The sequence below is a fragment of the Gadus chalcogrammus genome, chromosome 15 (assembly GCF_026213295.1).
Source record: "Gadus chalcogrammus isolate NIFS_2021 chromosome 15, NIFS_Gcha_1.0, whole genome shotgun sequence".
Classification (NCBI taxonomy): Eukaryota; Metazoa; Chordata; class Actinopteri; order Gadiformes; family Gadidae; genus Gadus; species Gadus chalcogrammus.
This window is the reverse complement of record NC_079426.1, coordinates 1,329,159-1,353,339: the sequence shown is the minus strand read 5'-3', so window position 1 is coordinate 1,353,339 and position 24,181 is coordinate 1,329,159. Positions and strand designations below refer to the sequence as shown.

At 46.2% G+C, this 24,181-nt stretch overlaps 2 protein-coding genes across 5 annotated transcripts in view; both read left to right on the top strand.

The window, feature by feature from the left end:
- Nucleotides 1–19,629, top strand: part of LOC130404339 (E3 ubiquitin-protein ligase TRIM39-like) — a 33,843-nt gene extending 14,214 nt beyond the window's left edge. Inside the window, exons 1-4 of one of the 4 annotated variants that reach the window (XM_056609015.1) lie at nucleotides 15,706–15,832; nucleotides 16,385–16,526; nucleotides 16,802–17,055; nucleotides 17,160–19,629. In XM_056609015.1, coding sequence (XP_056464990.1) covers nucleotides 17,162–18,787 — 1,626 coding nt within the window. In that variant the 5' untranslated portion in view covers nucleotides 15,706–15,832; nucleotides 16,385–16,526; nucleotides 16,802–17,055; nucleotides 17,160–17,161 and the 3' untranslated portion in view covers nucleotides 18,788–19,629. The other 3 variants (XM_056609016.1, XM_056609014.1, XM_056609017.1) reach the window with 3 other exon arrangements.
- On the top strand, nucleotides 1,681–11,867 carry LOC130404895 (uncharacterized). Its single transcript, XM_056609840.1, has 6 exons — nucleotides 1,681–1,791; nucleotides 1,895–3,513; nucleotides 6,241–6,397; nucleotides 6,484–6,578; nucleotides 6,930–7,154; nucleotides 9,647–11,867. Exons 2-6 carry the CDS (start codon nucleotides 1,897–1,899, stop codon nucleotides 11,270–11,272), a joined length of 3,720 nt encoding a protein of 1,239 aa, XP_056465815.1. The 5' UTR covers nucleotides 1,681–1,791; nucleotides 1,895–1,896; the 3' UTR covers nucleotides 11,273–11,867.
- Nucleotides 19,630–24,181: the final 4,552 nt, after the last annotated feature.

Below are 24,181 nucleotides of genomic sequence, written 5' to 3'. Positions count from 1 at the left end.
TGTGTTGTTTCAGCCGACTTTGACGCTCTGTACGAGGAGCTGCAGCAGCTGGGACAGGGAGGCTTCGGGAGTGTCTTTGCTGGCTACCGGAAAGAGGACCGTCTGCCTGTAAGAGTGACGCCACAAAGCCACACTCTGTGGAAGCACATACGTGTCTGATTCACGGCATCCTCTGTTCAACACTAAAGCAGTGAGCTTGTGTCTTTGCTGCTTAGGTCGCTATAAAGCACATCCCCATGGCCAAGGTCTCAATGACACAGGAGGTGAGTAGCTTTAATCGTGTTATTACCTACAGTAATGTTACGACTCTGCTTATGATGGCGATCACATGCTCATGTTGAATCAATCAACCTGTTGGGAGGACTGCCGTTCTCCTGGTCTTGGCTCTGTAGCCGAGACCAGCTGGGTTTGAGTGTTTCAGGACTAGCTCCCTCTGTCTATCTACTCTGTGGTTCGGACGGACTTCCCGCTGGAAGTGTCTTTGATGCTGAGGGCCACTGAAGACCGCCCGGACCCGGGGGGCCCCGGCGCCGTGGTCCACAGCCGCAACAAATCTTAAAAGGTCACATTTAAACAAAAGAATAAGGCAGAGTTTGGATTTTTATTTACTTCTCTCTTAATATTATGACTTCAGTATCGCATTTCAATTTTTCCATTCAGTTATTAAGGACATTACTATTGAAGGAATATGTGTATGGGGGTGGGAGGGTTAATATCATCAATTATTTGTGAATAAAGTTCTCCACGTGCAGAGCTCGAGGAAACGCGTCGTGTTGCGTTATTCAGAAAAGGTACTCCAGTCAGGATCGCTTTAAGCTCACTTCATTTGGCCTGGTTTCGGTAAACATGAAACAATAGGAGGGGAATTGGAATTGTATACACGCGGAGCGACGCTTAGCGGAGCATCCAAGGTTGCCCACAATGCCCTGCCTCTGATATCTCTGAGTCTGACCTCTTCTTGGTCCTTCTCTGTATGGAGTAGGCGCGGCCTATATGACGTAGAACGTGCTTTGATTGGCTATGGTTTTGAGAGCCCGCCTCCAGCCTACTCATATGTTTGATGATGCTGCCATCTTGTGGCCATGAGCAGTTATTACAGCTTATATGTTTGGTGCTCCTCCCTTGGGGCTATGTGCAGATATTGCAGCTTATGTGCTTATTTGAGTCACAGTCCTCACATGTTGCTGTTCCACGCGATCCCCACCATACTTTTTTTTAACAAGTAACATTACAGTAAATCTTCCATCTTATAATTTGTGATTTTCTAGGTAAACCTATTTTTAATTCAGTGGAATTAACTGCCGTGCATTGCATTGCCGTGGGTAGGCCTACTACGGTGACGGTTTCGGTGCGCCCTAACAGTTGCTCCCGCGCCCTCTCCCTTCTCCGTTTGTTTCGTTTTTTTATATTAAGACTGGAGAAAATACTAGGCACGGTCAAAATCAAGTCAAATGTATTCTTACAGCTCTTACTCAGTTAGTCATAACACAACTCACCACTGAATCACAAAGTTAATTTTTTTCCCGGGATCTCTGTGGCCAATCATTTTAAGGTTGAACATATCTGAATGCCGCAAAGAAGAGAAAACATCAACGCATTGAAGTAGCCCACAGTGCATGAATGCACCAAAGTCTGAGCGTGTTCATGGGGGCGGAGCCAAGGGTTAAGGGAGGAGCCATGTGTTAGGGGAGGAGAGGACGTCATATTGAGGAAACGAAACCAAAGAGCTGTTCTCCCGTTCAGGAGAAAATAAATCGCATTTTGGGACAAAAAGTCTGACAATAAGAACAAGTAAGTAAAACAGCACAACTTTGAGAAAGTTAAAACATCTCTTCCCGTTATCGAATTAGAAATCTGTATTGCTCAATGCATAAACCTTGTCGTCTGTGTCTAGGAATGGCCTGTGCTAACGCTTCGTGGTCTGAAGAAAACTTTTCATGTTCCATCTGTCTGGATGTGTTCAACAGTCCAGTTTCCACCGCATGTGGACACAACTTCTGCAGAACCTGTATTACAAAGTTCTGGGATGAACAAGTCCAGTACAAATGTCCTGTTTGCAACAAGCTTTTCAACACAAGACCTGATCTTCAGGTCAATACCTTCTTATCAGAGCTGGCTGCTCAGATTAGAACAACCGTACGAGTAAAAGAGCAGCCTTGTGTCGAACCAGCAGAAGTTCCCTGTGACGTCTGTACTGGGACCCAGCAGAAGGCTGTGAAGTCCTGCCTAATGTGTTTTACCTCTTACTGCCAAACCCACCTGGAGCCCCATCAGGTAGTCGCTCGCCTGCAGAAACATCGGCTGGTCGAGCCTATGGACCGTCTGGAAGACATGATGTGTAAGAAACACGAACGACTTCTGGAGCTCTTCTGCCAGACTGAACAGGTGTGTGTGTGTCAGTTCTGCACAGAGGGTGACCACAAGTCCCATCCTGTTGTACCTCTAAAGGAGGAATATGAAGTGAAGACGGCCCAGCTGGGGAAGATAGAGGCTGACGTTCAGCAAATGATCCAGGAGAGAAAACAAATGATTAAGGAGATCAAAGACACAGTAGAACTGAGCAACAAAGACGCAGACAGAGGGATAGCCCATGGTGGGCAGGTCTTTACTGCTCTGATAGGCTGTGTTGAAAAGGGCCGGGATGAATTCAACCAAACGGTGAAAGAGAAACTGAAATCCACAGTGAAACGAGCTGAAGACCTCATCAAAGAGCTGGAGCAGGAAATAGAAGATCTGACCAATAGAAGCTCAGAGGTGAAGCGGCTCTCACACACTGAAGACCACCTCCACTTCCTCCAGTCCTTCAGATCCCTGAAGGATCCTCCACCCACCAGGGACTGGACCACGGTGGAGGTCCATCCTCCGTCATACATAGGGACCTTGAGGAGATCCCTGGATCAGCTGGAGGAGACACTGAACATGGAGATGAAGAAGCTGCGTGATGATGCTAAACTGAAGAGGGTCCAGAAGTATGAAGTAGATGTGACTCTGGATCCTGATACAGCTCACCCCAAGCTCATCCTGTCGGAGGATGGGAAACAAGTACATGATGGAGTTGTGTGGAAGAAACTCCCAGACAACCCTAAGAGATTTACAAGGTATAGATTTGTTCTCACGAGGCAGAGCTTCTCCTCAGGGAGATTTTACTTTGAGGTCCAGGTTAAAGACAACACTGACTGGTGGTTAGGAGTGGCCAGAGAGTCCATCGACAGAAAAGGTGAGACAGAGGTGATCCCTGAGACGGGTTACTGGATTCTTTACTACAACGAGTATGGGTTGGTATTTAATGATTTCCCTGATGTCGATCTCCCTCTGAGAGCTGGGCTCCAGAAGGTGGGGGTGTTTGTTGATTATGATGAGGGTCTGGTCTCCTTCTATGATGTGGAAGCCAGGGTTCATATCTACTCTGCTACTGGCTGCACCTTCACTGAGCCTCTCTATCCAATCCTCGATCCATGTGATCATGAAAAAGGTAGAAACTCTTTCCCCCTGATCATCTCACCTGTCAATCAAACAGACTAGGACCTTTGTTTGATAATAAAATAATCAAACGACCAAAACAACTTATGTTGTTTCCTGAATTAGAATAGAATTAGAATCTCTACTATTTGAGATCTGAGAGATCTGCATTAATGTCATACTGCTGTCATTTAACGAGAAGAATATCTTTAAGAATTAACCCTGTAGTTGTGTAACATAACCCTTTATAAAGGGTGATATTACACTGCATTTATTTGTCTGTTTCCCCTTTTTTTCTCTTACACGTTTAAAGATATACCATTTTTTGCAGTAATGTAGAACATGTTTAGAGGATTAATATGTATGAATAATAATTTGAAAATGTAATATATATTTGAATATTGAATGACAAAACAATCCAATGTCTTACACTAGTGATTTTAATAAAAAATAAAAGGTTAAATATTGTAAAGTGTGGCCTACATTATCATGTAATGGATCATTTCAGGGGAATAGATCGACTGTGTAGCCGCACCCGATCTGCCGGAGATGGAGAAGAGCAATACATTTCTCTCTGCTTCCGATACGTTTTTGCGGGAGCCAATCACCAAGCTGGCTTCTCCCCTGTGGCTGGTTTAACACAATGACGACAGGGAAGCGACGGCAAGCAGCCAATCGTGTACAGAGTCAGTTGAACTAGGCCCGTTGATCACGCCATGTGCTGAAGAACTTGACAGCAGCTTCTTAAAACCAACGTGCAATCTACGATTGAGCTTGGTCTGGCGATTGCCAGGCTAGGGAATAGATACAGATTCTGTAATAAAAGAAGTGTTATACAAAAAATTAAAAAAATGTACCTTCTAAAACCCTTATTTTGATGATTTTGAGATTGATGGAAATCATTGAAGAAATGTAAAAGTTTGATGAACCAGTAAATTAATCTCCAATATACAACAACCCAACATGTGTTACACACTTACACAAAGGTCACAGTGACAACATGTGAAGATACTCCCCATGTGTGTGAGTACCGTGACTTTGTCTTGTCAGCTCTCTTCTCCTCTCATCTCTACTCTTCTCTCTAGCTCATCTAGTGAATCTAAAATAGATGTAGTACAACAGAACCCCCACTGGGGGAGCTGCACACCTTGGATGTTATGGAGAAACACCTTTTATGTGTCTCTTCGATCTTACAAGGCTTGAGGAACATGGTTAACTAATAAATCCAATCAAATTAAAACATAATCTCCTTAATCCAGGAAACGCAAAACCTTTATGGATTTCTCGCTATTGGAAAATGCCTTGTAAACTCTCTGTTGGCATGTTTAGAACATGAATCTTTAGAGTTTTACGTTTAGTTGAAGAAGCTGTTGGGAGCAGATGATCGACCAATGAGAGGACAGAGAAGGTGGAGATGAGGAGGAGCATGTGTGAGTAGTAGATCACATACTTCACTTTCACTACTTTTAATCGCGCGTACCTCCGGTCCCAGACAGGAAGTCGTGGGGCCTCTGTGCCGGGTGTGTGTGTGTGTGTGTGTGTGTGTGTGTGTGTGTGTGTGTGTGTGTGTGTGTGTGTGTGTGTGTGTGTGTGTGTGTGTGTGTGTGTGTGTGTGTGTGTGTGTGTGTGTGTGTGTGCCATGCCTGTGAGTATACCTCCACAGTCTCCTGCAGCGTCCTCACAGCCCTCTCCTTCTCCTGCAGCATTAACCGGAGTGCAGGGTCCATCTCTGTGACGTCGCGCTCCAAGGCCTTGGGTTTGCTGTCCAGCAACAAAAGACGCCCCAAGCACTGACGTTAGCGGAGCTAGTTGTTCTCTTCTGACGTAAAGGGATTCTGTTCAGTAACTACCTGCCGTTCACCGGGAACCTCTGGATTCTTCTGCTGCCCTCCACGGCTTTCATCTGAGCCTGAATGAGGGCCTCCAGTACATGTGTTTCTGACGAGCACAGCAGACAAAGCCTCAGAAGAAGGCCCTGTCGCTGAGTCCGGGAACCGGCCCGTCTCACAACCAGGTGCGTTTGTGTATGTGTGTGTGTGCGCTGGCGTGCGTGTGTGTGTTTTCAAAGATGTTCAGGTGTGTCAACAATTACAATTATTGTTTTTAATATTGTCGTGGATTATCTGTTGCCAGTCTACAGACAATTTAGAACATTGGAAGCATATTCCTCCAATTTAAATGAAGTTAAGTTAAGTTAAGTTAAGTTAAGGTATCCTTTATTCTCTGTCTCTGCTCTTGACCCATCCGGGAGCTGGTGAACACACACACACAGAGGAGTGACCTTGTCCACACACACGGGGGCACACACACACACGGGGGGTACCCCGGCGTTCCCGGAGCAGTGGGCGGCCGCAGTGCAGCCCGGGGGCTTCAGGTGCCTTGCTCAAGGGAACCTCCTCTGTGCACGAGGACGGAGGAGAGTGCTGCACAACTACTGCCCCCGTCCACATAGCTCACCTATCGGTCGGGACTCGACCCGGTCACCCTCCGGTTACCGGTCCACCTCCTTAACCAGTAGCCCCCGGACGCCCCGCGGACGTTCAGAAGGAGGGGCGGTAAATAGAAACACTGAGGAGCCCTATCACAGATAACATGTTTAGGGAAGTGAAAGTCCTGCTCTGAGGGAGCTAGTGTGCTCCGTGTGCGGAGGGCTAGTGAGGGGGCAGAGGAGCAGAGAGGATCCCGAGGAAGGCCCAAGCCCCTCCAAGAGGTGGAGGACCACCACAGGGCAACACCGTCCCCATGTGGGGGGGCCGGAGGACCCCTCTGAGGCCCGTGTAGACCCGGAGGGGGGGGGGGGCGGGGTCTCCGGCCGGATCCCGGGACACAGACGGAGCTGACAGAGGACTCAGCTCGTCTCGAGGTGTTGAGCGCTCCGACCACAGCTCCCCCCGTATCTCCTCCTCCTGCAGGACCCGCCTGACGACCTACAGCACAGGTCAGACAGACGGAGGGTTAGATATGAAGGGCTGAACGGAGGGATGGATGGGTTAATAGACTCAGTAACGGTCTGTGTTGTTTCAGCCGACTTTGACGCTCTGTACGAGGAGCTGCAGCAGCTGGGACAGGGAGGCTTCGGGAGTGTCTTTGCTGGCTGCCGGAAAGAGGACCGTCTGCCTGTAAGAGTGACGCCACAAAGCCACATTCTGTGGAAGCACATACGTGTCTGATTCACGGCATCCTCTGTTCAACACTAAAGCAGTGAGCTTGTGTCTTTGGTGCTTAAGTCGCTATAAAGCACATCCCCATGGCCACGGTCACAATGACACAGGAGGTGAGTAGCTTTAATCGTGTTATTACCTACAGTGATGTTACGACTCTGCTTATGATGGCGATCACATGCTCATGTTGAATCAATCGACCTGTTGGGCGGACTGCCGTTATCCTGGTCTTGGCTCTGTAGCCGAGACCAGCTGGGTTTGAGTGTTTCAGGACTAGCTCCCTCTGTCTATCTACTCTCTGTGGTTCAGACGGTTGAAGGGCGGCTGACGGACTTCCCGCTGGAGGTGTCTTTGATGCTGAGGGCCGCTGAAGACCGCCCGGACCTGGGGGGCCCCGGTGTCGTGGTCCTCCTGCTGGACTGGTTCCAGCTGGACCAGGAGCTGATCCTGGTCCAGGAGAGACCCAGCGCCTGCGTGGATCTCCTCTCCTACATGGACAGCAAGGGGGGCAGGCTGCAGGAGCAGGACGCTAAGGTGTGTGGGGCTCAGCCTGGACGGGGGTTCAGTTCAGCCTTCATGGGGCTCCAGGCAGGGGGCCGGGACCACCCAGCATGATGGACACATCCAGATAGTAGTGTGTTCAGGTGTGTTCACTGTTCAGGAGGATGACTTGTCTCTCTGTGTGTGTGTGTGTGTGTGTGTGTGTGTGTGTGTGTGTGTGTGTGTGTGTGTGTGTGTGTGTGTGTGTGTGTGTGTGTGTGTGTGTGTTCGTGTGTGTGTCTGTGCCTGTGTGTGTAGTGGTGAGCGAGTTCGACTCCAAGCTGAAAGGTTCTGGGTTTGATCCCCAATGTCTGCAGCCTTACCTGTTTCATCCTATAGAGCAAGATGCCCCCTAACCCCTCCCTGATCCATTACCACATATATCCTTAAACACTGTCTAACCCCTCCCTGTTCCATTACCACATATATCCTTAAACACTGTCTAACCCCTCCCTGTTCCATTACCACATATATCTTTAAACACTGTCTAACCCCTCCCTGTTCCATTACCACATATATCCTTAAACACTGTCTAACCCCTACCTGTTCCATTACCACATATATCCTTAAACACTGTCTAACCCCTCCCTGTTCAATTGCCACATATATCCTTAAACACTGTCTAACCCCTCCCTGTTCCATTACCACATATATCCTTAAACACTGTCTAACCCCTCCCTGATCCATTACCACATATATCCTTAAACACTGTCTAACCCCTCCCTGTTCCATTACCACATATATCCTTAAACACTGTCTAACCCCTCCCTGCTCCATTACCACATATATCCTTAAACACTGTCTAACCCCTCCCTGTTCCATTACCACATATATCCTTAAACACTGTCTAACCCCTCCCTGCTCCATCACCAACTATATCTGTCAGAACTTCAGCAAGGCTTTAGTTGTTCAGTTGTCTGTTTCCTGTTTTGCCACACTAACTCCTGTCCTTTCAGACTCTGCCATTCCCTCCTGCTCTGCATTACCTGCTGTATTCATTCACCTGGCCGGCCCCACCCCCATACTCACCTGCTCCTCATCAGCTAATCAGCCCCTCAGTATATGGACCGGTCCATTTCCCTCAGTTCTTTGCCAGATTGTCTAGTGTGTTACCTAGCTTTCCCGCGTCTTCTCATCTGATTCTGAACCTGCCTGCTTGTGTATCGACCTGCCTTTTTGGACTTTGGACTGTCCGTTTTGCCTGCTCCTACTGGATTGACCCTTGACCTGCCTACTGGATTGACCTGCCTGTTTGGAATTTAGACCTTCCCTTTGGACCTGCCTTTTTGGACTGTAAATTTAAATGTAAATGTGATTTTGGACTTTCCTTTTTGCCTGCTCCTACTGGATTTGTTTGCTACACGGATTGACTCCCTGGTTTGACCTCTGCTTGGAATAAACACTGTTTCTTCACCTGGACTGTTTCTCTTGTCAGTCTTGGGTTCTCGTCTGCTATTTTGTGAAACCTGACAATATCCTTAAACACTGTCCAACCCTTCCCTGCTGCTGTTAATTTGCATACAAATGTAAAACACAAGGAGGGTTTACATTATGAGGGCGGGCCGTCGGTCCACAGCCACAACAACAGAAGTTAGAATTTGTATTTATTAGTTTCTTAATATTATTACTTCACTATCATTAATATTATGCATTTTGATTTCTCCATGCAGTTATTAAGGACTGTAATATGACAGGTGAAGGAATATTTGTATCAGGAAGGGGGGGGGGGGGGCGAGGTTATATCCCCACCATACTGTTATAAACAATGCATTAAGTCTTCCGTCTTATAATTTGAGAATTTTCTAGGTAAACCGATTTGTAATTAAGTGAAATTAACTGCCGCACGGCTGCAAGTGTTTGTTGGCTCAGACTGAAGGTGAACTCGTCGGTCTGGTTCGTCTGCCCTACCCCGTGTCACATGAGTCAGCGGTCGTATGAGGGTAGAATCTGAGAGGGAAGCCTTATATCACTACCAGTGTTAACTTAATACGAAACAACCCCCAAACTCATTTTTTTTCCCGGACTCACTGTGTCCCGTCTTTTTAAGGTTGAACATATTTGAATGCTGGGTTGAAAGAAGACAACGTATCAACGCATTTTAAGCAGCCTTTAAAGAATGCTTCAACATTCAGGGTGTGTACCGTGGGGGCGGAGCCAGGTGTTAGGGGAGGAGCCAGGTGTGAGTGGAGGAGCCAGGTGTTAGGGGAGGAGCCAGGTGTTAGGGGAGGAGCCAGGTGGTACAGAGAGGACGTCATGTTGAGGAAACGAAACTTACGGTTCATAGAGACCAAAGCCAACCGACGTGGAAGCAGTTCTCTCTTTCAGGAGAAAAATAAAACACATTTTTGTAAAAAATAGTCTGACCGACAGTAACAACTAGGTAAGTAAAAGCACACAACTTTGAGGAGTAGTTAAAACCTCTCTTCCTGTTATTGAATTAGAAATGTATAATTGCTCAATACATAAACCTTGTCGTCTGTCTAGGAATGGCCTGTGCTAACACTTCCTGGTCTGAAGAGAACTTTTCATGTTCCATCTGTCTGGATGTGTTCAACAGTCCAGTTACCACCGCATGTGGACACAACTTCTGCAGAACCTGTATTACAAAGTTCTGGGATGAACAAGTCCAGTACAAATGTCCTGTTTGCAATGAGATTTTCCATACAAGACCTGATTTACGGGTCAATACCTTCTTATCAGAGCTGGCTGCTCAGATTAGAACAACCGTACGAGTAAAAGAGCAGCCTTGTGTTGAACCAGCAGAAGTTCCCTGTGACTTCTGTACTGGGACCCAGCAGAAGGCTGTGAAGTCCTGCCTAGTGTGTTTTACCTCTTACTGCCAAACCCACCTGGAGCCACATCAGAGAGTCGCTCGCCTGCAGAAACATCGGCTGGTCGAGCCTATGGACCGTCTGGAAGATAGGATGTGTAAGAAACACGACAGACTTCTGGAGCTCTTCTGCCAGACTGAACAGGTGTGTGTGTGTCTGTTGTGCACAGTGACAGACCACAAGTCCCATCCTGTTGTACCTCTGAAGGAGGAATATGAAATGAAGACGGCCCAGCTGGGGAAGAGAGGGGCTGAAGTTCCACAGAAGATCCAGGAGAGAAAACAAAAGATTAAGGAGATCAAAGACACAGTGGAACTGAGCAACAAAGACGCAGACAGAGAGATAGCCCATGGTGGGCAGGTCTTCACTGCTCTGATAGGCTGTGTTGAAAAGGGCCAGGATGAATTCAACCAAACGGTGAAAGAGAAACTGAAATCCACAGTGAAACGAGCTGAAGACCTCATCAAAGAGCTGGAGCAGGAAATAGAAGATCTGACCAATAGAAGCTCAGAGGTGAAGCGGCTCTCACACACTGAAGACCACCTCCACTTCCTCCAGACCTTCAGATCCCTGAAGGATCCTCCACCCACCAGGGACTGGACCACGGTGGAGGTCCGTCCTCCGTCATACGTAGGGACCTTGAGGAGATCCCTGGATCAGCTGGAGGAGACACTGAACATGGAGATGAAGAAGCTGAGTGATGCTGAACTGAAGAGGGTCCAGCAGTATGAAGTAGATGTGACTCTGGATCCTGATACAGCTACTCCTGAGCTCATCCTGTCTGAGGATGGGAAACAAGTACATGATGGAGGTGTAGTGAAGATACTCCCAGACAACCCTAAGAGATTTAAATACAATGCATTTGTTCTCACGAGGCAGAGCTTCTCCTCAGGGAGATTTTACTTTGAGGTCCAGGTTAAAGACAAGACTAACTGGTGGTTAGGAGTGGCCAGAGAGTCCATCGACAGAAAAGTTAGCTCCACTTTGACCCTTGAGACGGAATACTGGACTCTTTGGTACATCAATGATGGGTTGATATTACTTAGTGATAACCCTTTTGTCCTTCTCCCTCTGAGAGCTGCGCTCCAGAAGGTGGGGGTGTTTGTTGACTATGATGAGGGTCTGGTCTCCTTCTATGATGTGGAAGCCAGGGTTCATATCTACTCTGCTACTGGCTGCACCTTCACTGAGCCTCTCTATCCAATCCTCAGTCCATGTGATCATAAAGAAGGTAGAAACTCTGCCCCCCTGATCATCTCACCTGTCAATCAAACAGACTAGGACCTTTGTTTGATAATAAAATAATCAAACGACCAAAACAACTAACGTTGTTTCCTGAACTAGAATAGAATCTCTACTATGTGAAACCTTAAAGATATAGCATTTGTTGCGTAGAACATGTTTAGAGAATTAACTTGTATAAGTAATAATTTGATTTTCTATTGGTTTTAACTTCTGAATATTGAATGATGAAACAATTCAATGTTCTTACACGTGATTTTAATAAAAAATAAATGGCAAATATTGTAATGCGTAGGCCAACATTATCATTGTAATGGATCATTTCAGGGGAATAGATACATTCCAGTCAAATAGTGTTCAGTATAAATACTGTTTCTGTAAAAATAAGTGTAATACAAAAAATAAAATTGTTTATTCCTAAAACCCTTATTTTGATTATTTCGAGATTGATGGAACGTTTCAAATCATTGAAGAAATGTAAACGTTTTGGTTGATGAACCATTAAATAAATCTCCAATATACAACAGCCCAACATGTGTTACACAAAGGTCACAGTGACTACATGTAAAGATACTCCCCATGTGTGGGAGTACTGTCGCTTTGTCTTGTCAGCTCTCCTCTCTCCATCCTCTCCTCTCTCTCCTCTCTCTCCTCCTCCTCCTCTCTCTGGTCTTCTCTCTAGCTCAGTGGCGGTTCCTTAGTGGAAAATAATTGGCTGTTTGTAATAAGAAATCAGGCATGTTATATTTCCTTCATGGTACCCCCGTTTGGGAAAAACAGAAAAGGCTGATTTGGAAAAATTATTCACAACACACAAAGAAATCTGTCCGACTACCTGCTGCCTACGATTTCGTTAATTATATCGTAGTGAATACATATATTGTTATGTTGCAAGTAGTGATAAGCACAGGAGACCGACATACGTTCAAGTGTAATTATATTGAAGGTAAGCACGTCGCACAGGACTGTAGGCCTAGTTCCCTAGCGCATGTGTTGTCTACTCCTTCTCTAGTATCACAACACACTACATAACAGTTGAGCCACCTAGTGGTGTAATCAGGTAGTGGACACAACATCCCGCCGCAAAGTAAAACAATTAATTCTCTCTGTAAGAACCTCTGAAGTAATACAATTATTCTTTTGTAAATCTATAACCATAGAACATTAAATCAAGTAATAGAAATGAGAATAATATCATGGCTAGTATCAGACCGTAGTTAAATGCAAAATAATAATTGACTGTATTTATCAAACACATTTAGCAAGAATATTTAAGCTTCAGAAACATGACTTAAACGGATACAGTAGAGTCCCGGGTCCTTGCATCTCCTGTATAATATTCTTTTAACCAGTCCGGAGGTTTATGATCTCTGGCAGGATGCACTCGGTCATGCATGGTTCTCTCAGGCGTGCAGGGTTGAGATGTTCCAGCCAGCGGATGCTCTGTAGGCATCAATGCTGCATCAGCTGCTTGAGTGCGCTGGTCTGCAGGCATCACCGCTGCATCAGGTACGCGAGTGAGGTGAGAGGAATGCCAAAGTTTCCCATCAGAAAGTCTGTATGTGCAGGGACCCACTTGCTTTTGGATTTCTTTTTTTTTCTTTTTTTTTTTTTCAATATCCCACCCCTCTTCGGAGGACAACTTTATTTTTATTCAACAAAATTTGATTTACAAAAGTAAGAAATAGGAGAGAATAATAATAATGATAATAATGAAAAATAAAATAAAAATGAGATTGAAGTGGCTCCGAACCCATATACCCAAGTGCGCAAGACACACAAAAAAAAAAAGTAAAATAACAGACACAAAGAAAGAAAAACACAGAAACAAGCTTTAACATACATACTGACAGACAGACACAGGGACGCACAGTCAGACAGGCAGACAGAGACAAATGGTGGAGAAATGTGGAGTGGTAGATGTGGTCTGAAAGGAGGAGTATGGTGCTATGTGTGTAGGGTAGGTATATGCAAGTGTGTAGCTATAAGGTGTTGTTTGGGGAAAGGGAACGTGTGTGTGGGGGGGGGAACTGGAGAGAGTTAGGAGGGGAAGAGGGGGGGTGAGGGGGCTTCGAATGTACATGGCTTACCTTAACTATTGAATTTGTAGAAATGTTATGAGGGGATTGCTTTTGGATTTCTTGCTTTTGCTTTTGCTTTTGGATTTCAACTGGCTTTGTGAATCTGGGATGTCCTTTGGGCACATGAGTCTGCTTCTTCACTCTTACTTTGTCACCTACTTTGAGAGCAGGTGTTTAGTATACCTCCACCGTCTCCTGCAGCGTCATCACGGCCCTCTCCTTCTCCTGCAGCAGTAACCGGAGTAAGAGCCGACGCATCCGGTCGTGATCCGGGGAGGGCAGAGGAAGAACAGAGCGGCACGGGAGAGCAGAGGAGGAAGCAGCGACAGAAGGCCGTGATGTGCCTGGTCAGCAATCTCTTGGTGCACGATCCGGGCGAGTCCGACCATAAAGCCATCTCAATGGAGCCCCCCCCCCCCCCTCAATAAGCCCAACAGACAAATCAGTTTCAGGAACCTTAAAAACATCAACCCAGTCCCCATGACTACTGACCTCCTCCGTCTCTCGCTGCCAGCCCCCCTTCAGTCACTGAATCTGTGGATCTCTACAATTCATCCCTCAGCCCCCTCCTGGACCGCCATGCCCCAGTCCAGCCCAGAACCGACCCTTCCCACGCTCAGCCCCCCGGTACACCAGTGAGCTACGACTGCTGAAGAGAACGGGGCGTGTCCTGGAGCGGCGTTTAAGGACTCAGGACCGGCTGTTCACAAACTAGCCTAGCGGGAACATCAGAAGGCCTACAGCGAGCCCCTCAGTGACACGGCCCCGGTTCTACCCCCACATGATCAACCACAGCCCTGGTAACTCCAAGCAGCTTTTATCAACCGTACATCATCTCCTCAAACCTCAGCCCCTACACTCAGACAACACGCAGCAGCCGTGCAACAGCTTCATCTCCTTCAAAACGAAGGCTCAGACCCTCAGTTCGGGACACTCAGTTCGGGACTCCTCATTTTACTTTATCTTCACATTTTTAGCATCCATTTTCCATATTTACCGTATATAGTTTACTTTGAAAACCAATGTGTTTCAGTAACTGTGTAAATACAAAAAAAGGGGAGTTCCTTCATCCAAACTGTCTTTTTTCCTTTCATCACTTTAGTGGTTCAGAACTGCATTATTTAGCCCACACTGCCATCTATTGGCTCAGACATGCAACAGCATAATAACTAAGAAAATAAAGGTCACAGAATCGAGGACAAAAGAAAAATCGTGAATAATATAATACTACATAACACTACATTCACAAAAGTGTTGTCTTTAACTCTGATGAAAAGGTTAAGTTATAAACAATTTATTTCTTCTTTAGAATAGAATAGAATAGAAAGCTTTATTGTCATTGTACCAAGTACAACGAAATGCAATGAGCAGCTCCGTAAAAGTGCACACATGTTATTGAATATACAATATATAATAATATACAAAAGCAACATATAATATAAATAAATAAAAATTTAAATAAATAAAAATTGAAATACACCGTAAAACTTGAATACACAGTAAAGACCACAAACAGACAACAAACATCAGTGCAGGTCTGAGTTCAGTATGGTGACAGCTTTGGGAGAGAAGCTGTTCCTGAGTCTATTTGTTCTGGCCTATATGGACCTGAAGCGCCTGCCAGAGGGCCACAGGTTGAAGAGAGGGTAGCCGGGGTGGGGGGGTCCTTCAGGAGGCCTCTGGCCCTGCTTAGACAGCGGGAGCCCTAGATGGTGCTTCAGGAAGGCAGAGGGCGGCCAGTGACTGCCTCTGCAGTCTCTTCCTGTCGGCCTCCGTGCAGCCTGAGGGCCACACTGACACAGCGCGGGGCAGCAGGCTCTCGACGGTGGACCGGTGGAAGGTCACCAGCGGCCGTGTGTTTAGATGCTCCCTCCTGAGCGCCCTCAGGAAGTGTAGCCGCCGCTGGGCCTTGTTGACCAGCGCCGAGGTGTGGACCGACCAGGAGGGATCAGCAGAGGACGTGGACTCGCTCCACACCGTCACCGTTGATGTACAGGGGGGGCAGGGGGGGCTCTGCTCCGTCGGGAGTCCAGGATGAGTTCCTTGGTCTTGGTGATGTTCAGTGCCAGGTTGTTAGAAACACACCGCTCACCAAGTTTCAACTTTAAGAGCTAGAGACGAGTTTAACTGAGGTAAACTGTTACAAAAGGTCTGTGCTATTCTGATAATAATCCAGCAGACTGTTAAAATATATACAATAGATAAACGTGGATGGAGTAGCTCTTATTGTGGCGTCGCGTGTGGTGCTGAGGGCTCTGAGGAGGCAGGGGATCTCCCCTGGCAGGGGATCTTCTCCTGGCAGGGGAGCCAGGTGTTAGGGGAGGAGCCTGGTGTTTGGGGAGGAGCCTGGTGTTAGGGGAGGAGCCGGGTGTTAGGGGAGGAGCCAGGTGGTACGGAGAGGACGTCTTGTTCAGGAAACGAAACTTAAGGTTCATAGAGACCAAAGCCAACCGACGTGGAAGCAGTTCTCTCTTTCAGGAGAAAAAATTTGGAACAAATAGTCTGACAGATCAACTAGGTAAGTTAAAGCACACAACTTTGAGGCGTAGTTAAAACCTCTCTTCCTGTCATTGAATTAGAAATCTATAATTGCTCAATGCATAAACCTTGAGTTTATTATCTTGAGTTTGGATTTTTATTCATTTCTCTCTTGATATTAAGACTTCATTATCACTAATATCATGCATTTAGATTTCTCCATACAGTTATTAAGTACTTTAATATGACATGTGAAAGAATATTTGTATCAGGATGGGGGGGGTGAGGTTATATCGCCACCATACTGTTATAAACAATACAGTAAGTCTTCCATCTTATACTTTGTGAATTTTCTAGGTAAAACTATTTTTAATTCAGTGGAATTAACTTCCGCGTTGCTGTAAGTGTTAGTTGGCTCTGACTGAAGGTGAACTCGTCGGTCTGGTTCTTCTGCCCAACCCCGAGTCACATGACTTGGTGGTTTTATGAGGTTAAAGTCTGGAGCCAAGCCTTTTTAAACTGCCAGTGTTAACTTAATATGAAATAATGATCTATAATTGCTCAATACATAAACCTTGTCGTCTGTTTCTAGGAATGGCCTGTGCTAACACTTCCTGGTCTGAAGAGAACTTTTTGAGTCACAGTTCTCACATGTTGCTGCTCCACGCGATCCCCACCATACTTTTATTAACAATACAGTAAATCTTCCATCTTATAATTGGTGAATTTTCTAGGTAAACCTATTTTTAATTCAGTGGAATTAACTGCCGTGCATTGCCTTGCCGTGGATACTACGGTGACGGTTTCGGTGCGCCCTAACAGTTGCTCCCACGCCCCCTCCCTTCTCCGTTTGTTTCGTGTTTTTTAGACTGTGGAGAAAATACTAGGCACAGTCAAAATCAAGTCAAATGTATTCTTACAGCTCTTACTCAGTTAGTCGCAACACAACTCACCACTGAATAAAAAAGTTTATTTTTTTCCCGGGCTCTCTGTGTCCAATCTTTTTAAGGTTGAACATATTTCAATGCCGCAAAGAAGAGAAAACATCAACGCATTGAAGTAGCCTACACAGACGTGAATGCACCAAAGTCTGAGTGTGTTCATGGGGGCGGAGCCAAGGGTTAAGGGAGGAGCCATGTGTTAGGGGAGGAGAGGACGTCATATTGAGGAAACGAAACCAAAGCAACCCACGTCGAAGCTGTTCAACCGTTCAGGAGAAAAATAAAACGCATTTTGGAACAAAAAGTCTGACTGTAAGAACAAGTAAGTAAAACAGCACAACTTTGAGAAAGTTAAATCCTCTGTTCCCGTTATCGAATTAGAAATCTATAATTGCTCAATACATGAACCTTGTCCTCTGTGTCTAGGAATGGCCTGTGCTAAGACTTCCTGGTCTGAAGAGAACTTTTCATGTTCCATCTGTCTGGATGTGTTCAACAGTCCAGTTACCACCACATGTGGACACAACTTCTGCAGAACCTGTATTACAAAGTTCTGGGATGAACAAGTCCAGTACAAATGTCCTATTTGCAACGAGATTTTCCATACAAGACCTGATTTACGGGTCAATACCTTCTTATCAGAGCTGGCTGCTCAGTTTAGAACAACCGTACGAGTAAAAGAGCAGCCTTGTGTTGAACCAGGAGAAGTTCCCTGTGACGTCTGTACTGGGACCCAGCTGAAGGCTGTGAAGTCCTGCCTAATGTGTTTTACCTCTTACTGCCAAACCCACCTGGAGCCACATCAGAGAGTCGCTCGCCTGAAGAAACATCGGCTGGTCGAGCCTATGGACTGTCTGGAAGACAGGATGTGTAAGAAACACGAACGACTTCTGGAGCTCTTCTGCCAGACTGAACAGGTGTGTGTGTGTCTGTTGTGCACAGTGACAGACCACAAGTCCCATCCTGTTGTACCTCTAAAGGAGGAATATGAAGTGAAGACGGCCCTGCTGGGGAAGACGGTGAGTGACGTTCCGCAGAAGATCCAGGAGAGAAAACAAAAGATTAAGGAGATCAAAGACACAGTGGAACTGAGCAACAAAGACGCAGACAGAGAGATAGCCCAAGGTGGGCAGGTCTTCACTGCTCTGATAGGCTGTGTTGAAAAGGGCCGGGATGAATTCAACCAAACGGTGAAAGAGAAACTGAAATCCACAGTGAAACGAGCTGAAGACCTCATCAAAGAGCTGGAGCAGGAAATAGAAGATCTGACCAATAGAAGCTCAGAGGTGAAGCGGCTCTCACACACTGAAGACCACCTCCACTTCCTCCAGACCTTCAGATCCCTGAAGGATCCTCCACCCACCAGGGACTGGACCACGGTGGAGGTCCGACCTCCGTCATACGTAGGGACCTTGAGGAGATCCCTGGATCAGCTGGAGGAGACACTGAACATGGAGATGAAGAAGCTGCCTGGTGATTCTGAACTGAAGAGGGTCCAGCAGTATGAAGTAGATGTGACTCTGGATCCTGATACAGCTCATCCCAGTCTCATCCTGTCTGAGGATGGGAAACAAGTACATGATGGAGATGAAGAGAAGGAACTCCCAGACAACCCTAAGAGATTTACATACAATACATTTGTTCTCACGAGGCAGAGCTTCTCCTCAGGGAGATTTTACTTTGAGGTCCAGGTTAAAGACAAGACTGGATGGGGGTTAGGAGTGGCCAGAGAGTCCATCGGCAGAAAAGGTGGGACAGTGCGGACCCCTGAGACGGGTTACTGGACTCTTTACTACGACAAGGATGGGTTGTTATTTAATGATAGCCCTCCTGTCCGTCTCCCACTGAGAGCTGAGCTCCAGAAGGTGGGGGTGTTTGTTGATTATGATGAGGGTCTGCTCTCCTTCTATGATGTGGAAGCCAGGGTTCATATCTACTCTGCTACTGGCTGCACCTTCACTGAGCCTCTCTATCCACTCCTCAGTCCACATTTACATGAAGAAGGTAGAAACTCTGCCCCCCTGATCATCTCACCTGTCAATCAAACAGACTAGGACCTTTGTTTGATAATAAAATAATCAAACGACCAAAACAACTAATGTTGTTTCCTGAATTAGAATATAATTAGAATCTCTGCTATTTGAAATCTCGGATATTAATGTCATACTGCTGTCATTTAACGAGGAGAATAGTTGTGTAATATTGTGTAATATAACCCTATATAAAGGGTTATATTACACTCCATTTATGTGTCTGTTTTCCCTTTATTTCTTTTACATGTTTAAAGATATAATTTTTTTTGCAGTTACGTGGAAAATGTTCAGAGGATTTATGTGTATGAATAATAATTTGAAAATGTAATATATATTTAAATATTGAATGACAAAACAATCCAATGCCTTACACTTGTGATTTTAATAAAAAGAAAAGTCAAATATTATAATGTGCGGCCTTCATTATCATTGTAATGGATCATTTCAGGGGAATAGATCGACTGTGTAGACGCACCCATTCTGCCGGAGATGGAGAAGAGCAATACATTTCTTTCTGCTTCCGATACGTTTTTGCGGGAGCCAATCACCAAGCTGGCTTCTCCCCTGTGTCTGGTTTAACACAATGACGACAGGGAAGCGACGGCAAGCAGCCAATCGCGTACAGTCAGTTGAACTAGGCCCGTTGATCACGCCATGTGCTGAAGAACGGCAACTGACAGCAACTTCTTAAGACCAACGTGCAATCTACGATTGAGCTTGATCTGGCAATAGCCAGGCTAGGGAATAGATACATTCCAGTCCAATAGTGTTCAGTATAAATGCTGTTTCTGTAATAAAAGAAGTGTAATACAAAAAATAAAAAAAATGTACTTCTAAAACCCTTATTTTGATGATTTCGAGATTGATGGAAATTATTGAAGAAATGTAAAAGTTTGTAGTTGATGAACCAGTAAATTAATCTCCAATATACAACAACATGTGTTATACACTTACACAAAGGTCACAGTGACTACATGTAAAGATACTCCCCATGCGTGTGAGTACGGTGACTTTGTCTTGTCAGCTCTCCTCTCCATCCTCTCCTCTCATCTCTACTCTTCTCTCTGAGACATCTAGGATTGTGTTCATTATTGTCATACATTACGCATTAAGTGTGTTCACATGTCAAAGGTCACCCCATTTAGATTGGTGAATCTAAAATAGATGTAGTACAACAGAACTCCCACTGGGGGAGCTGCACACCTTGCATGTTATGTGTCCCTTTGATTTTACAAGGCTTGAGGAACATGGTTCACTAATAAATCCAATCAAATTAAAACATAATCTCCTTAATCCAGGAAACGCGAAACCTTTATGGATTTCTCGCTATTGGAAAATGCCTTGTAAACTCTCTGTTGGCATGTTTAGAACATAGATCTTTAGAGTTTACTTTTAGTAGAAGAAGCTGTTGGGAGCGGATGATCGACCAATGAGAGGACAGAGAAGGTGGAGATGAGGAGGAGCATGTGTGAGTAGTAGATCACATACTTTCACTTTCACTACTTTTGATCGTGCCTACTTCCGGTCCCAGACAGGAAGTAGTGGGGCCTCTGTGCCGGATGTGTGTGTGAGCCGGAAGAGAGTGTGTGTGTGTGTGTGTGTGTGTGTGTGTGTGTGTGTGTGTGTGTGTGTGTGTGTGTGTGTGTGTGTGTGTGTGTGCCATGCCTGTGAGTATACCTCCACAGTCTCCTGCAGCGTCCTCACAGCCCTCTCCTTCTCCTGCAGCATTAACCGGAGTGCAGGGTCCATCTCTGTGACGTCGCGCTCCAAGGCCTTGGGTTTGCTGTCCAGCAACAAAAAAAGCCCCAAGCACTGACGTTAGCGGAGCTAGTTGTTCTCTTCTGACGTAAAGGGATTCTGTTCAGTAAATACCTGCCATTCACCGGGAACCTTTGGATTCTTTTACTGCCCTCCACGGCTTTCATCTGAGCCTGAATGAGGACCTCCAGTACATGTGTTTCTGACGAGCCGTGATAACAGCACCAGCGCTTTGTGTCCGAGGAAGAGCGAGTCATCGCTATGTCATCGCCCATTCTGCCGGCGCTTTGAATTCGCCTTTTTGTATTCTGCAGAAGGGTCTGGAGAAGAACAATACATTTCTTTCTGCTTCCGATAATTTTTTGCGGGAGCCAATCACCAAGCTGGCTTTTCCCCCTGACGCGCTATTGGCTGATTTAACACAATGACGACAAGCAGCCAGTTGCGTAAAGTGTCATTTGAACTAGGCCCGTCGATCACGCCTCTTGTGCTGAAGACAGATCTATGATTGAGCTCGGTCTGGCACTAGCCAGGCTAAGTCATCGCTGCTAAGAAGTGGTGTGTGATGTGTCTGTTTGTGTGTGTGCGCATGCACGCGTGTGTGTTTGCGCGAATGTGTGTGTTTGCAAAGATGTTCAAGTGTGTCAACAATTACAATTATTGTTTTTAATATTGTTGTGGATTATCTGTTGCCACGGCCCATTTAGAACATTGGAAGCATATTCCTCAGATTTAAATGAAGTTAAGTTAAGTTAAGTTAAGTTAAGGTATCCTTTATTCTCTCTCTCTGCTCTTGACCCGTCCGGGAGCTGGTGAACACGCACACACAGAGGAGTGACCTCGTCCACACACACGGGGGCACACACACACACGGGGGCACACACACACACACGGGGGCACACACACACACGGGGGCACACACACACACGGGGGCACACACACACACGGGGGCACACACACACACGGGGGCACACACACACACGGGGGTGATTTGACCTGGACACCCTCCGGTTACCGGTCCACCTCCTTAACCAGTAGCCCCCGGACGCCCCGCGGACGTTCAGAGGGAGGGGCGGTATATAGAAACACTGAGGAGCTCTATCACAGATAACATGTTTAGGGAAGTGAAAGTCCTGCTCTGAGTGAGCTAGTGTGCTCCGTGTGCGGAGGGCTAGTGAGGGGGCAGAGGAGCAGAGAGGATCCCGAGGAAGGCCCAAGCCCCTCCAAGAGGTGGAGGACCACCACAGGGCAACAGCCTCCCCATGTGGAGGCTGTGGGGGGGCCGGAGGACCCCTCTGAGGCCCTTGTAGACCCGGAGGGGGGGGGGGGGCGGGGTCTCCGGCCGGATCCCGGGCTTCCCGGGCTTTCACCAGTAGCTTTACTACTGGTGAAAGAATGGTTTGTGAATGAGTAACAACTCATCAGTCCGATCCAGCCCTACCAGTCGATCCGGTGTGGGACCCAAGCCAGCCCTCGACAGCGCTTGGAACCAAGGGCGGCAGGTTTAAAGCGTGCCCTGCAGCGGGGGACAATTGCTTTTAAGATTTAACATTACTAATGCAACCACTTTTGACATTAAGATATGACAATCATCCCGTCCGTGCCCTGTTAATTTAATAACTAATTGTGAAATCCCTGGAAAATTCAGTTGCTTTCATAATAAATTGGTCAGTTTGCTAATTCACAGAATGATTAATGAATACAGTATCTTCAGTCTATAGTCTATTCAATAGTAACTCCTCAATAGTTACTGAATAACTGTCACGTGGCCTAGTGTGAGTGCAGGCCAGAGAACAATGGGGCCATTTGAGCACGGTTAGGTGTGAAAACGGCCAACGGCCACGGCCAGATGGCCTAGTGTGAGTGCACGACCAGGGCCCCAGTTAGGGCCCTGGTCGTCATTCGTTACTCATTAATTCCTCAGTAACTACCCGCGTTGCGTACCTTATTGTAAAGTGTTACCCAGGGTGTTACCCAAAGTGTTACCCCTGGGTAACACTTTACAATAAGGTAAAAAATAAGTTAGTCCGTCTGTGAGGCTGAGAAACCGAGAGAGAGAGAGAGAGAGAGAGAGAGAGAGAGAGAGAGAGAGAGAGAGAGAGAGAGAGAGAGAGAGAGAGAGAGAGAGAGAGAGAGAGAGAGAGACTGTGTTTATGTATGTGTGTTATGATGGTTTTTTATTCTTTCTATTTATCTATAATTTTCTTCTCTTTAGTGCCAGTCATTAATTTACTAAAAAGTGTGTTACTTGCAATAACGCCCAGCTCACCATGCCTCCATAACGACCATATATTGCTAGATCAACACAAAGGATCCATAATTGCTGAAAAGTATGATCGCCATCATTGCTGGCAGAATAAAAAATACCTTCAACTGGCTTTCATACAAAACAGTTCCATATAAAAGGGTTCTTGATAATGAAGAAGGACGTGTATTGCTACACGTAAGCGTTTTTTTGACATTGCCTGCCCTCTGGTGTTCAATAAGCAGTATACTGGTAGCCATAACCTTGATTCAGAAAAAGCTGTGTGTGTATGTGCTATCAACAGGCCTATCATTTAATAAATAGGCCAATAAGGTAGTTGTTTTCATAAATGTTCATTGCGTACAAGATGTTATTTTTACATTACTAGTAAGGGCATCTATTCAATTAGACAATTTATTAGATGAAATTACATTATTCAATGTAATGAATTACACAAGATGCATTTGACAGAGCTATTTTTCAGTATCATCACGATTTGGGCTTTTAATCACTGCTTACAAAATTGCTTAGTGGTCCCAAAATACGGGAAGGGAAAAGGTGAGGTCCTCTTTGGCTGCCTTGCATACAAATGGAGTGTAAAGGATCGACATATGCAAAGGCCAGCAGCAGCCCTCAACAGTTTGACACGTTGCACCATTTGATGTAAACACAGGTGTGTGTGTGTGTGTGTGTGTGTGTGTGTGTGTGTGTGTGTGTGTGTGTGTGTGTGTGTGTGTGTGTGTGTGTGTGTGTGTGTGTGTGTGTCTGTCTGTATATGTGTGTGTACATGCTGTGAAAATGATTTGATCATCCCGCTCTACCTTGCGTCACATCCTGAGCTACACCCTCCCTATCACCCTGTTTCCAACTATACACGCTTCATTATGTTTAATCATTAAAGACACGCCACCGGTCACAGAAAAAGGCAGACCCAGCAGAAACATGATGCATTACCTTTGCAGAGGCCTTCGCCCTGCGGTCGTGGTTAATTAACCCAGCACACTGTATGCAGGGGTTCCTGCTCTGAGTGGTGTCTGATGCGGCTCACCAGTGTCCATCTGTAGAAGGCAGCAGCCATGGATTCCCTTTCGGCACCGCACTGCTGGAGATCCCCTTTAACACAGTGGGGGGGGGGGGGGTGGCATCAACCTTAACCCCGGTGAATGCTGCTCAGATATGGAAAGCCAAGAAGGCCACAAACTGGCCCTAGAATGGCGCGGTAAAAGGGCTAAACCGCACGGAAACCGTGCGGTTTAGCCCTTTTACCGCGCCATTCTAGGGCCAGTTTGTGGCCTTCATGGCTTCCCAGAAGCCCCCCGGGAGGGAGATCACAGAGGCGGACCCCGCACCTCCCCATCACTCCAAGGGCTGCACATCCGGCTGTGGCCATAGCAACATGGAGAGGGGCGGGT